The sequence below is a fragment of the Leptopilina heterotoma genome, unplaced genomic scaffold (assembly GCF_015476425.1).
Source record: "Leptopilina heterotoma isolate Lh14 unplaced genomic scaffold, ASM1547642v1 Lhet_206, whole genome shotgun sequence".
Taxonomy (NCBI): domain Eukaryota; kingdom Metazoa; phylum Arthropoda; class Insecta; order Hymenoptera; family Figitidae; genus Leptopilina; species Leptopilina heterotoma.
The window spans coordinates 39,228-54,070 of record NW_025110922.1 but is presented as its reverse complement, the minus strand read 5'-3'; the positions used below and the strand labels follow the sequence as shown (position 1 = coordinate 54,070).

Genomic DNA, 14,843 nt, shown 5'->3' with positions numbered 1-14,843 from the left:
TTTTTAAATAATTAAATTCTAGCGAATAATTTTATAAAAATCATTTTAAATAATTGATTTTTTTCGAAAAATTTTATGAAAATTGTGTTTGCAAATAATTAAATTCCTGCGATAATTTTATTATTTATTCTTGCAAAGAATTTTATCAAAAAATTTGATAATATTAATTGAATTTCTTCGAAGAATTTTATTATTTATGAAAATAATTGAATTTGGGAAGAATTTTATTAAAATTTTTTATTAATCTTTATTAAATTCTTTGGAAGATTTTCTTTTGAGTTTCTTTAATAATTTTAATTAAAAGTCTTTAATTTATTGAATTAGATTGAATTTGTTAATAATTGTATTGAAAATAATTGAATTCCTGCGAGAAGAATTTTATTATTTATGAAAAATAATTTAGTTTTTGAGATGCATTTTACTATTTATAAAAACCCTATGAACTTCAACTCTTGCATGAAACATTGAAAAATTAACAATGGACATTTAAAGAAATAATCAAATCTTGTAAGAAATTCTTATTTCAAGAAGTTTTGAGAAATTTTCTAAACATCACTTTTCAGAAAAATGGTAATGATAAGAGTACTCAGTTTTTTATGAAACAAATAATTTATTAACAAATCTAGATCTTCATATGCTTGAGGTGTGTTAAAAATAATGCAAGTCTTTTGATTTTTGCAAAATTTTTTGACAATTTTCTATCGATGGGGATGTAATAAACATAGTCTCATTCTCCAGTCATCATCTCCATGAATTCTGAAAAAGAAAATTTAATTTAATTAAAGGAATGGAATTTATCATTCGGTATTAATTATATTAAAGGTGCAGAAGATTCGGAGCAATTCGGAGAGATTGTTAAATTCTTCCACCTTTCAAATTTAATTTAGTTTTGTGAATTAATTATTTGCCATGAAGATATCGTATTGTTAAGATAACACCACGATGAATAATTAAATACAAAAAACAAAAATACAAAAAATAAGTGTAGGAATAAAATTAATGACTTACCATCAAAATCAACAGTTCCAGAACCGTCGGTATCAATTTCAGCGATAATTCCATCGAGATCCGAACTTGTAAGTTTATCATCGAGAGCGGCTAAAATTTCCTTAAGAGTGGCAGTTGTAATGTAACCATTACCCTCTCTGTCATAAAGACGGAAGGCTTCTTTGAGTTCCTCCTGCATTGCCTCAGCGTCCTCTTCCTCAAGGAATCGACCAGCGATCCTGCAGAATCCATCGAAATTCACTTTTCCCGTACGATCCGGATCATTTTCCTCGATCATTGAATTTAATTCGGCATCGTCAAACAATTGACCCATTGTATTGAGAATTGTTGATATCTTCAGGGTGTCAATGAAGCCACTCTTCGTTGTGTCAAACATTTGAAATGCTTTACGCATCACAGCCGTCTTTTGTTCGTCTTCCTCCTTTCAATAATTTAGAAATATATTTATAGGTGCATTTTAGCAAAATAGTGTTTTACTGCAAGCAGGTTATTTTTACTTTTAGAGCATAAGTGATTCTTCTTTTTCAAGCAATGACGAAACATTCTTTAAAAAAAAAATTAAAGAATCTTAAAAAAAACGATATTTATTTTTCAAAATGGTACCGAAAATTGAGATCAAATTATGATTCACTTTTTAGTATCAATTCGTTGCAATTTCATACTTTTAAGTTTTAACACTTTATAATATTTTGAAGATGTATTTTTAATATAGTTGCAACTGCAAACTTTCTGCAAGCATGTTAGTTGGATACTATTCTAGTTTTATTACCAAATTTTAAAAAGTTTTTTTTAAATAAAATATTAAAAATATGCAACAGAGTTAACTATTAACAAATTGTAAAGAATTGATCCAAAAAAAAGTAGATCAAATCATATAAATTGATCGAAATTTTTGGTATTAATTTGATGCTTTCACTATGTTAACTCAAAACTATCAAATTGCAACAAACAAAAATCTGGATCAAATCATAAATGGATTGAAACTTTTGGTATTAATCTGATGCTTTCACTATGTTAACTGAAAAGTATCAAATTGCAACAAACAAAAATGTGGATCAAATCATAAATTGAACGAAACTTTTAGTATTAATTTGATCCAATGTGGTATTAATTTGATACTTTCAAGAAAACTATTATCAAAAAAAACTATGTAATCCTTAAAATTCACATTTTTCTTGAATGTGTTAAAGAATTGATCCAAAGAAAAGTGAATCAAATCATATAAATTGATCTAAACTTTTGGTATTAATTTGATGCTTTCACTATGTTAACTCAAAAGTATCAAATTGCATAAAGAACTGATACCAAAAATGTGGATTAAATCATAAATTGATCGAAACTATTTTGGTATTAATTTGATGCTTTCACTATGTTAACTCAAAAGTATCAAATTGCAACAAACAAAAATGTGGATCAAATCATAAATTGATCGAAACTTTTAGTATTAATTTGATCCAATGTGATATCAATTTGATACTTTCAAGAAAACTGTTATCAGAAAAACTATGCATTCCTTAAAATTCACATTTTTCTTGAAAGTATCATATTGCCACCAAATTGGATCAAATTAATTAATACCAAAGGTTTCGATCAATTTATGATTTGATCCACATTTTTGGTATCAAATTATGGTTGCAACTTGATACTATTAAGTTAACAGTTGTTGTCATAAATTTTCCACTATGCGTCGGTTTATCGAAAAAAATTCTATTTAAAAAAAATACTCTTCCTTTTATTGTCATTTAAAACAAAAAAAAATTAAAAATACAACTTCTGCGCTTCAATATCGAATATCACTAAATCACTTTTCTTCACTTTTCACTTTATATCAGCAGCACATTAAAAAAATCTATTAAATTTTTATTCTCAAATGCTTTTTTTTTGGGGCGAAATTTATGGAATTAAGTTTGAAAAATGGGTGATAATGATGAGAAGCTGGATTATACATAGAATGCCTGGAGGCTTACCATGATGACAGATGATTCGTGCGACGGACAGTAAACACCTGAGGAGCTCAATGCTCTTCTCTTGTGTATAAAGACGCCTCGTGAACCAAGTAAAGCAGCTAGAAAACGTGTCGGTGCAAAAATAGAGCAGCATGAGACGAAAAATGAAATATGTTATAAGTGCCACATGCACAACCAAAAACTCTTGTGGTATATGGATGGCAAAGAAAACCTTGTCATTCCATATGAAAACTGTTGCATATGCCGGAAGATTTATATCACCAGCCATGGCAATGAATATAACATGAGAATAGCGTATACACAACAGTTTGATGTCTCCTTTTTTTATCCTTTATAATTCCTTTTTTTATTATATTAAAAATAAATCAAATTTTTTCTAAGGATATCAAATTGAAACAAAAAACGTATCAAAATTGTTGCGATGCAACAATTTTACTACGTTTTTTGTCTCAATCTGATATCCTTAGAAAAAATGTGTTTGGAATTCGATTTCAAATGAGTTAACTAAAAAGATAATTTATTTGATTTTGATTATATTAGCGAAAGACTATATTTTAATTTGGCGATTACTATCTTATCTGTATAAATTAATGAGGCGGTTAAGAGGAGCAATTAAAAGGAAGATCTATCACATCAGATAAGTCAAAGAACTTAGACAATTAATTATAATTAAGACGTGACTTAATTAATTCTATACTATAATTAATTTATAATCTAGAACAAAATTTATGATACACAAAAGTTGTTCATTATTCAATTTCTTCAAAAAAATTTCTTTTCATTTATTAAAAATATTTCATTATAGTATAATAATAAATTGTACGAAAACAAAATTTTATTTAGGTCAATTAAGTGATTTTTGCTTCAAATATAGTCAAATTTTGGTTCAAATACGATTTAATTGACGTAAATATAAAAATACAGTTTTACTTTTTTGATTCTATTACATTTTTTTTTCAATGAAGAAATAAGCAAGCAATGGTAAATTGAATTCTTGGCTCAGAAAATTTCTTCGTATTTAATTGTTTCGCAATGCCGAGAAGTGGAACAAAAATTTCACATGGTTCATCATCATTATTATTATGTCGTTGATAGAGATGAATTAATATCATTCAAGATTTTATTAAACATAATTGCAACATTGTAGGAAAAGAAATTGTCGTCTATTTTGAAATTTTTATTACTGTAATTCATATTTATTTCCAGACTTCGTACTCGATATAATATAATTAATTTTAAAAAAGTAGCAAAAAGTAGAGCTTTCAAACTAAAAAAAAAAGTAGTAAAAAAGTAGCTATCGAAAAATTAAACTTGATGACCCAAAAAACTCGTTTTAAACACTTTAAAAAACTCATAAAAATTCCATTATTTTATTTTCTTGACATTTTCCTAATTTTCATCAAAAATATTTACATCTTTCTTATCCTGGCTAATAAATTGAATTCCTGCAACGAATTTTATTATTCATGAAAGAATTTAAATATTTATAAAAATAATCTCGAAAATAATTTAATTTTTGCGAAGAATTTTATAAAAATTTGCAATAATTCATTTCTTTCCATTAATTTTATGCAAATTCTAATTTAAATACAGTGGAACCTCGATTATCCGAACTAACCTAAGCAAGGCCTGGTTCGGATAATCGAAAGTTCGGATAATAGAGATTTTCATTTTTTTCATAATTAAAGTAAAAAAAAATTGGATTGTTGAACTATATTACATTTTTTTTAAACATACATAAGTATATATATATGTAAATGTATATAAATTTATAATAATATATTAATAAAACAGAGAATTCAGAATTTTTTAAAGATTTTTTTAGTGTAAATTTCGTTATTTTGCTTTGAAAGATTTGGGAGGCCAAAAAAAAGTTCGGATAACAGAAGTTCGGATAAAATGATTTTCGGTTCGGATAATCGAGGTTCCACTGTAATTGAATTCCTGAGAAATTTTTATTATTCAGGAAAATAATTGAATTCCTAAAAAGCATTTTATTATTTATGAAAATAATTGAATTCTTGCGAACGATTTTATAAGAATTTTTGTAAAATAATTGAATTTCCAATAAGAAAATTATTACTTTCAAAAATAATTGAATTTTTTTGATGAATATTGTTGTTTATAAAAATAATTGAATTTTGCAAATTCATTTAAGTCATTTTATTAAAATGACTCAAAATAATTGAATTTTCGGGAATAATTTTGTTATTTATCGTAATAATTGAATTCTTAGGAAGAATTTTATTAAAACCTAAAAGAATAATTTAATTTTACAAAAAAATTTAATTAAAATTGTATTTAAAATAATTGAAATCATGCCATGAATTTTATTAAAATAGTTTGAAATAATTGAATTCCTGGGAAAAATTCTAATATTTTTGTAAATAATTCAATTCTTCAAAAGAATTAAAAAAAAAATTTTTTTTTTAAATAATTGACTTTCTTGAGGAACTGAAAGCAATTTTTAAGAAAAATAATTGAATTCTTACAAAGAATTTTATTCATTTTTTTTAAGTAATTAAATTCTTGCAAAGAATTTTTTAAAAAAACCTTTTTTTTTAAATAATTGACTTTTTCGAGAAATTGAAATTAATTTTTAAGAATATTTACTTCATTATTTATGAAAATAATTGAATTATTGCGAAAAATTTTTATTAAAATTCCTAAAAATAATTGAATTTCTGTAAAGAATTTTGTTATTTTTGAAAATAATTGAATTCCCCATAAGAATTTTATAAACATTGTTTTAAATAATTAATTTTTTCGAAATATAATAAATATTACGAAAATGTTATTTTAAATAATTGAATTCTTGTGGAAAACTTTATAAGTGAAAATAATTGAATTTTTCGATTAATTGATTTAAAATACTATTAAAAATAATTGAAATTCGTCGATGAATTTTTTTTATGAAAATAATTGAATAGTTGCTAAGAATTTTATTGAAATTTTTAAAAATAATTGAATTTCTGAGAAGAATTTTATTATTGATGAAAATAATTGAATTATTGCGAAAAATTTTAATAAAATGTTTAAAAATATTTGAATTTCTGTGAAGAATATTCTATTATTTTTGAAAATAATTGAATTCCTTATAAGAATTTTATAAACATTATTTTAAATAATTAATTTTTTCGAAATATAATAAATATTACGAAAATGTTATTTTAAATAATTGAATTCTTGTAGAAAACTTTATAAATGAAAATAATTGAATTCTTCGATTAATTGATTTAAAATACTATTAAAAATAATTGAAATTCGTCGATGAATTTTTTTTTATGAAAATAATTGAATATAGTTGCTAAGAATTTTATTGAAATTTCCAAAAATAATTGAATTCCTGAGAAGAATTTTAATATTTATAAAAATAATTGAATAGTTGCTACGAATTTTATTAAAATTTTCAAAAATAATTGAATTTCTAAGAAGAATTTATTATTTACAATAATAATTGAATTAATACAACAAATTTTATTAAAATTCCTATAAAAATAATTAAAATTCTGCGATGAATTTTATTATTTATGAAAGAAAATAATTGAATTGTTCATAAGAATTTTATTAACATTGTTTTCAATAATTAATTTTTTCGAAATATAATAAATATTATAAAAATTTTATTTTAAATGATTGAATTCTTGCGAAAAACTTTATTTGTGAAAATAATTGAATTTTTCAATTAATTAATTTTAGAAAGTATTAAAAATAATTCAAATTCTTTGATGAGTTCTGTTATATATATTTATGAAAATAATAAATTGAACTCTTGCTTAGAATTTTATCAAAAACTTTTTTTAAAAAATTGGATTTTATAAAAAATGTTATTGTTAGTGAAAGAAATTGTATTATTGTAAAGAATTGTATAAAAATTTTCAATTCCTATGGAAATTTCATTATTTATGAAAATAATTGGATTTTGAATGAATTTTATAATATATAATTTTATAATTTCTTTTTTAAATAATTTAATTCTTTTGCGAAATTTCATGAAAATGCTAGATATTGTATAAAATAATTGAATTTTTTTAAAGGATTTGTTTATAATTTTTGAGAGTAGTTTTTTGATTTCTATTTAGCGAATTTAAAAAAGTGTAAATTAAAAAAAACAAGAATATAGTAGCTTTTAGTGGCTGAAATCTAAAAAAAAGTACGTAAATAGTAGTATAACGTAAAAAAGTAGTAAATAGTACGTTTTAGTATACATGAGTGCGAAGTCTGCATTTCTTCTCCTTTTTATTTTCCTTTCTTCACTTCTATAATTATATACATTATGAAAATTAGTAAATTCCCATACGATATTAAAATATATTTATTTGATTTAAATAACGAATTATTTATAATCTATACTTTCAAAAAAAATATTTGATACACAAATATTTGTAATTTGATATAATAGACAAGTACCTAATCGGTTATTTAAATTAATTCATCTTCATAAAAAGATATTTATAAATTCAGAAAAATTTTAATAAAATCAACTCTGATACAATTTATACAGTGAAAAATTAATATGAACTTGGCACAAAATTGCTTATGCGGGAATAAAAATTCTAAATACAAAAGTTCCTATACATTTCTTTGGTTGAAGAAAGAACCGAAAACGCATAAAAAGAAGAAAATTATAGTCGTTTAGAAATAGTGAATATAAGTCAAAGAGTAAATTAATATTTTGTATAGATGAAAAAGTATATAGATTATTTCCAAAAGTAACAGTTTTGACAAATATTAATACCGCGCTGGGTACAATGTTAATAATTTTCATTGTGTGGCGGTTTATGAGACAAGTCTCAACGGGTTCGTTTCATGGAAGATTTGCAGTGCGACACCTATTTGTGAAAATTGTTGAAAATTGTTGGTTAGTGTGGAGAGGACTTCCGTGCCAATTTTGAAAAAGGGAAATGTGTGCCAAGCGACATCGTCTGGGTTACGACTCGTTAAGTGGGATCTCAGAGGTCCTTCGTAGGTGTATTTTATATTTTTCTTCATATTATTATTTGGGGAAAATTGTATAATCTCTTTGCATATAGTGGATTTCACCCACGACAAAAAATTTTCTGTTTCGCTATATATTCTTGCAACGTATTTCTTCAACGCGTTTGATCTCGTCTCATCATCGCATTCGTGCTTCTATTCGTTTTGTGCATGACGCGAACTTGTCATCATTCGCAGGCATCTCATCGCGATTGTATCTCTCCGCAAAACAAGAATATACTATATATACAAAAGTTCTGTGCAAAATTTATTATTACGCGGAGATGATGCTCTCCCGAAAATGCCGTCAATTAGGTAACCGCGTTATACGTTTTGTGGCTACTCATCAGAAGATGAGAGAGAGAGAGAGAGAGAGAGAAGTTATGCTGGCAGAGCCGGATTTAGAAATTTCAATGTCCAGAGCATCACATTTCCTTCAACCCAAAATCTAAAAGACAAGAATAAACGTCATTTATACTTTTACATAGGTACCTTTATGGCCTTGAATAAATTTTAACGATGTTATTAAGTGCCGAGGGGAATTGTCTCAAAAATAAACGTGTACGTGCATTATAAACTATTCGTTGGTCACTATACTTTTATATGTATTACTATTTTTCAAAATATGAATAAGATTATTCAACTATAATTTTAATCCACGTGTGTCTTTCGAATAGTTTGCAAATTGTTTCATATTAAATTTTATATATTCATACTATATCAAGAGAAATTAATAAAATTGCCAAGAAAGTTCCTTTTTTACTCGTTTTCTTCATTTCTTCATCATCAACTTTTTTTTGGAGATGATGAAAATGATAAAACAGGGTTGTCACAGGTCATCAGGGAAATTAGGGAAAACTCAGGGAATTTATTTATCAACAGTACAGAAATTCAAAAACCAAAAATTTTCAAATTTTACATTTTTTTAAAAAATGCTTTCAAACTTTCTATAATTGAGTATAACATGTTATTTAGTCACATTTTAGAATAGTTTTGCCAAAAATAATGTCCTAAAACTAAGATGTAAGTATAAATTTTTTTTTTTAAAAATTCAAAAAATCAAAATGTTTTAAATTTTATATTTTTTAATAAATTGCTTTTAAACTCTCTATAATTGAGTATTACATGTTATTTAGTCATATTTTAGCATAATTTTAAAATTTAAGTATAAAAAAATTTACAAATAATTAAAAAAATCGCAAGTTTACAAAGTTTACATTGTTTAATGAATTGCTTTTAAACACTGTATAATTGAGTATTACATGTTATTTAGTCACGTTTTCGCATAATTTTGCACAAAAAATGATATGATTAAGATGTAAGTATAAAAATATTTTTGATATCAAAAAAACGAAAAAATTATAATTGTTATTAATTACTATCAAGTTTAATTCAGTAGTATTTTTAAGGTCTCTGATTAAGATTTTGACGTCAAAATAATGCAATTCATAATTATTTATCCAATTCATTCAGTATTCTTTAATTGAAAGAAGTTCAGAGACTTTAAAAATGGAGATGTTTTATAATAAATATTTTATGATAATTTTCCATAATTTTAGATTTTTTGCCAAAGACTATTAAAAAAGTAAAATATTTTTGAAGAGCACAAAAATAATGAAGCTACATGCCATAAAAGAGAAGAAAAAATGTTGAATTTTAAGAAATTCGGTTTTTTGAATTTTTGCTAATTTTCCATAATTTTAAATTTTTTACCAAAGGGTGGAGATAACAAATTAAGTAAAGTATTTTTAAAGAGCACAAAAATAAGGAAGCTAAATGCCATAAAAAAGAAGAAAAAATGTTGAATTTTAAGAAATTCGGTTTTTTGAATTTTTGCTAATTTTCCATAATTTTAAATTTTTTACCAAACAGTAGAGATAACAAATTAAGTAAAGTATTTTTGAAGAGCACAAAAATAATGAAGCTAAATGCCATAAAAAAGAAGAAAAAATGTTGAATTTTAAGAAATTCGGTTTTTTGAATTTTTGCTAATTTTTAATAAATTTAAATTTTTTACCAAAGGTTATAAATTTTAAAATAAGTAAAGTGTTTTTCAAGAGCACAAAAATAATTAAGCTAAATGCCATAAAAAAGAAGAAAAAATGTTGAATTTTAAGAAATTCGGTTTTTTGAATTTTTGCTAATTTTTAATAAATTTAAATTTTTTACCAAAGGTTATAGATTTTAAAATAAGTAAAGTGTTTTTCAAGAGCACAAAAATAATGAAGCTAAATGCCATAAAAGAGAAGAAAAAATGTTGAATTTTAAGAAATTCGGTTTTTTGAATTTTTGCTAATTTTTAATAAATTTAAATTTTTTACCAAAGGTTATAGATTTTAAAATAAGTAAAGTGTTTTTCAAGAGCACAAAAATAATGAAGCTAAATGCCATAAAAAAGAAGAAAAAATGTTGAATTTTAAGAAATTCGGTTTTTTGAATTTTTGCTAATTTTTAATAAATTTAAATTTTTTACCAAAGTTTATAAATTTTAAAATAAGTAAAGTGTTTTTCAAGAGCACAAAAATAATGAAGCTAAATGCCATAAAAAAGAAGAAAAAATGTTGAATTTTAAGAAATTCGGTTTTTGGAATTTTTGCTAATTTTCCATAATTTATATTTTTTACCAAAGGTTGGAGACTATTAAATAAGTAAAATATTTTTGAAGAGCACAAAAATAATGAAGCTAGATGCCATAAAAAAAAAGAAAAAATGTTGAATTTTAAGAAATTCGGTTTTTTGAATTTTTGCTAATTTTCCATAATTTTAAATTTTTTACCAAAGGGTGGAGAATTTTTAATAAGTAAAGTATTTTTAAAGAGCACAAAAATAAGGAATCTAAATGCCATGAAAAAGAAGAAAAAATGTTAAATTTTAAGAAACTGGGTTTTTCGAATTTTTGATAATTTTTTATTTTTTGCTAAAAGGTGGAGACTATTCAAATAGTAATATTATACTACCGAAATAGCTATTGGTAACTAATTATTAATTTTCCGGTCAAATTAAATTTTCGGCTTTTTTCTGATTTTACAGATTGGTAGAAACATTGTTAAATGTATTGGTAGAAACTAAAACCCGTCGAAGACGGGTACGACAGCTAGTCATAAATAATATTTATTTTATTTCTCCATTGTACACTTTACATAAGTTTTACAATATACTTTTCCGCAATATACTTAAATTTAAAATATCTTATAAATAGTAGTATATACATTAAATCACATCAGTTAGATTGAACTTCGTTTAAACAAATAAATCATAAATAATAATAATAATTGAAAATACAAAAATAAATAATAATTGAACTTTAAAGAATATGAAATTAAGATTATTTTAAATAATTTAATTCTTAAGAAGAGACTTCGACTGGATTTTTAACTATATATCAAGAAAATGATTTAAATCTATACTATAAAATTATTTTTATAATAAATTTCTTGAGAAACATTCTGAAAATATTAAAACAAAAAAAAAAAAATATTAAAAATCCGTATTTTGTAGAAAATCTGTTTTAGACAATAATTTATTGTAAATTATTTAGTTCTTAAAGAACTGCGGCAAAAAAATTATTACTTATAAAGTATTGCTTCCTCATAGGAGGAAGTATTTAATAAATACATTTATATTGAAAAGTTCCTAAAACAATATAATTTTATAAAATTCTTCACAAAAATTCCATTCTGTTTAAAAAGCTAAAAAAATTCTAGTAAGAAATTTAATAATTTTTTAAAATAATAAAATTTTTCTTCGAAATTAAATTATTTAAAAAAAAAATCTAATAAAATTCCAGGCAAAATTTCAATTATTATTTTAAAAAATTTCACAGGAATTCAATTATTTTCATAAATATAATAACATTTTTTAATTCAATTTTAATGCAATTATTATTCTTTAAAATTCTTCGTCAAAATTCAATTATTTTCATAAATTATCATAAATTAAATTCGTTGCAAGAATTGAATTATTTTCATAAATATAATAAAATTTTCAAAACAATTCAATTATTTTTAAAACCTGTAATTTTAATTAAATATTTATTTTAGTATTAAGATGATGAAAAAAAATCGATCACTCCGAGTCAGGATTCAAAAAACAAAAAAGAAGTAATTTCTTTTAACGTTTCAACAGCACGGCTGTCCTCTTCAGAAACGTAAGAAAAAATTATAAATCATTTAAGTCACACATTGCTTATTACAAGACGAACGTCTTCGTCGAAGCAAGAACGATTAGACACTAATTTATTTGAGTAGTTAGTGGTTGTAATTTTTTGGAAGAAAATCAATGATCAGAAAATATTCAGACCCTTTTTAGATTTTGATTTTTCTTAAAAATTGATAGATATTTTTAAATCCATCTGTACTCTCTAAATCTGAATATGTGAAATTTCACTTATTGTACGTTATAAGTCGTCCTCTCGATCAATAAGTGCATATACACTTATAAATAAGTGAATTTTTCACTTATTCTGAGTGAAATTTCACTTATTATAAGTGTATATGCACTTATTGATCGAGAAGACGACTTATAACGTACAAATATGTGAATTTTCACATATTCAGATTTAGAGAGTAATTTTGTGGAAAATATATTTTTTGTATCTACAAAAAAATTGCCGAATGGAGAAACTGATTTACAATAATTTTGAAGCATTTTTTTTTAAACATTGTTTTTAGGTTGAAAATGCTAAAAAATACCATTGTTATTTAATTTATTTTACAGTGAAACCTGTCGAAATGCAACTCGATTTTTTTAATTTTATTACAGTAAACAATCTTAAAAAATTTTTTTTATAAATTAAATTTTTTAACATTTTGACAATACTCTGGAACTATAAGTGAAAATAATTCTTGTTAAACATTTTAAAATAGAAAAAATTTTTAAAAATTAATTTAAAATTTTTATTTTTTAAATTAATTTTTCCATATTTTATATTTTTTGTTTAAAAAAAATTTTATTTGAAATTAGTTATAGAGAAATAAGCAAGTGAATTTAAATAATATAAAAAATCGAAAAGATAAAAATGATATTTTTTAGCATTTTCAGCCTAAAAACAATGTTAAAAAAAATTCTTCAAAAATTGTAAAAATCAATTTTTTCATTAGTTAATTTTTTTTAGATACACAAAAACATATTTACTACAAAATTACAACTAGATTTTAAAATCTATCAATTTTTTAGAAAAATTTTTCAAAAATACTGAAATTACGTATACAGAAAAATATTCATCTGCATTATTATTTTTGAAAAATAATTCAAATTATTTGGAAACTGTACCTACATTGAAGTCAAGAAATTGTACACTAAAAATAGCGTAAAGTATTTTAAATCATATTGAAGTAAATGTGAATTATCGCAAATTATGTATAGACTGATTAATTATTAAAACGAAATAAGATTAATTTTGAATTAAATTTAAAAAAAATATAAAAATTATTCCTACGTGAAATTATTTTTTTTGACGTTAAAAATACAAATTTTGAAATTCAAAGAATTTATTAAAGTATAAGTATATAGTTTTAACTTTGATATTTTATTTTCAATTTCCTAAAATATTCTACACTATTTTATTAAAATGATACTATTATTTACCGAATTTATTATTTGCAGAAAAATTTTGTTTACATGTCCAAGGCATTGCTTCTTGGTAATAAACGCAGGTTTATTTGTAAATTTGCATGTTTGTTTGCAAAAAATACAAAATTCACATTTATCAACAAAAACTGTTGACAATTTCAATATTTTACACACAAAACATAAATAATTTATTAATTATACTTGAATCTAGAAAAAACTTTTTATTTAATTTAAAGAAAATCAGTATTTTTTATAGACTCGTTTTGATTCATTCAAAATAAATGTTTCTTTCAAACAAAAAGAGGGTTTTTTATTAGGAAAAAAATTTTTCTTTGACTCAACAAAATTTTTTTAATTTAAACAAACTTTTCTTGATTTAAACAAATTTTTTTGGAATATTTAAGAAATTTGTTCTTTAGAGATGAAAGTAACTTTATCACTGATATATATATATATATATATATATATATATATATATATATATATATATAGGAAAATATATTTATTTCAAAGAAATAATTCTTTAATTTAAAAAGAAAAATTTCATTGAAATAAATAAATTATTGTTTTTGAATCAATTAAATTTTCTTTGTATCAAATAAACTTTTTTTTGAATCAAAGAAAAATTAATTTTCAATCAAAGAAATAAGTCAAAGCAAATTAATTCTTAAAATAGACAAAAACTTTTTTCTAGGTGTGTATTATTAAAAATTATATAATTGACAGTTGCATTATAATTACACTATGAATAATTAAAATTAGTATAAAAAAATAAAAATATACAAATTCGAATAAAAGAAAAATTAAATAATTATTAAAAATAAGTAAAGGGCACTTTCCGTTTATCAATAAATTAAGTAAATTGAATTGAGATCGAATAAATTTAATAAATTAATAAATTAATAAATTAATTAATAAAATAATAAATTAATAAAATAATATTCAAATAAAAATAATGAAAAATTACATAATTGCAAATAACAAAACGACATTTTTCAATTGAAAATAAAAACATGCAAAATATTATAAAATTAATTAATTACCACCATTTTAAATCTTATTAATTTTCCAAATTCACTTAAAATTAATTATAATATTTATTGTATGACTAATAAATGGGCTTCTTTAAATGAATTACCGAGAGAATATATTCTGAGATATATTGTATCATATCCTGTAAAAGATAAATTTTCCTATTTATCCAGGAAATTGTTTGTGTCCAATTAGACAAAAATCTGTCTAAGCCAATAGAATTCATTCTGTCATTTTCCCCTTATTATCGCAACTTGTTCGACATTTTTTTCCCTCCCTTTGCGTGAA

At 22.6% G+C, this 14,843-nt stretch overlaps 1 protein-coding gene across 1 annotated transcript; it reads right to left on the bottom strand.

Moving 5' to 3' along the window:
* Positions 1-590: 590 nt before the first annotated feature.
* LOC122501176 (troponin C) lies at positions 591-3,126 on the bottom strand. The gene is made up of 3 exons (XM_043610468.1): positions 2,976-3,126; positions 1,009-1,429; positions 591-756 (listed from the first exon to the last, which is right to left on the bottom strand). The coding sequence occupies exons 1-3, from the start codon at positions 2,976-2,978 to the stop codon at positions 728-730; spliced, it is 453 nt and encodes a 150-aa protein (XP_043466403.1). The 5' UTR covers positions 2,979-3,126; the 3' UTR covers positions 591-727.
* Positions 3,127-14,843: the final 11,717 nt, after the last annotated feature.

Bases quoted from the DNA above. Each gene is read 5' to 3' on its own strand.
- LOC122501176 (XM_043610468.1), bottom strand. The intron at 757-1,008 runs GTAAGTCATTAA...TTTCTTTTTCAG, and splicing joins TGGAACTGTTGATTTTGATG to AATTCATGGAGATGATGACT.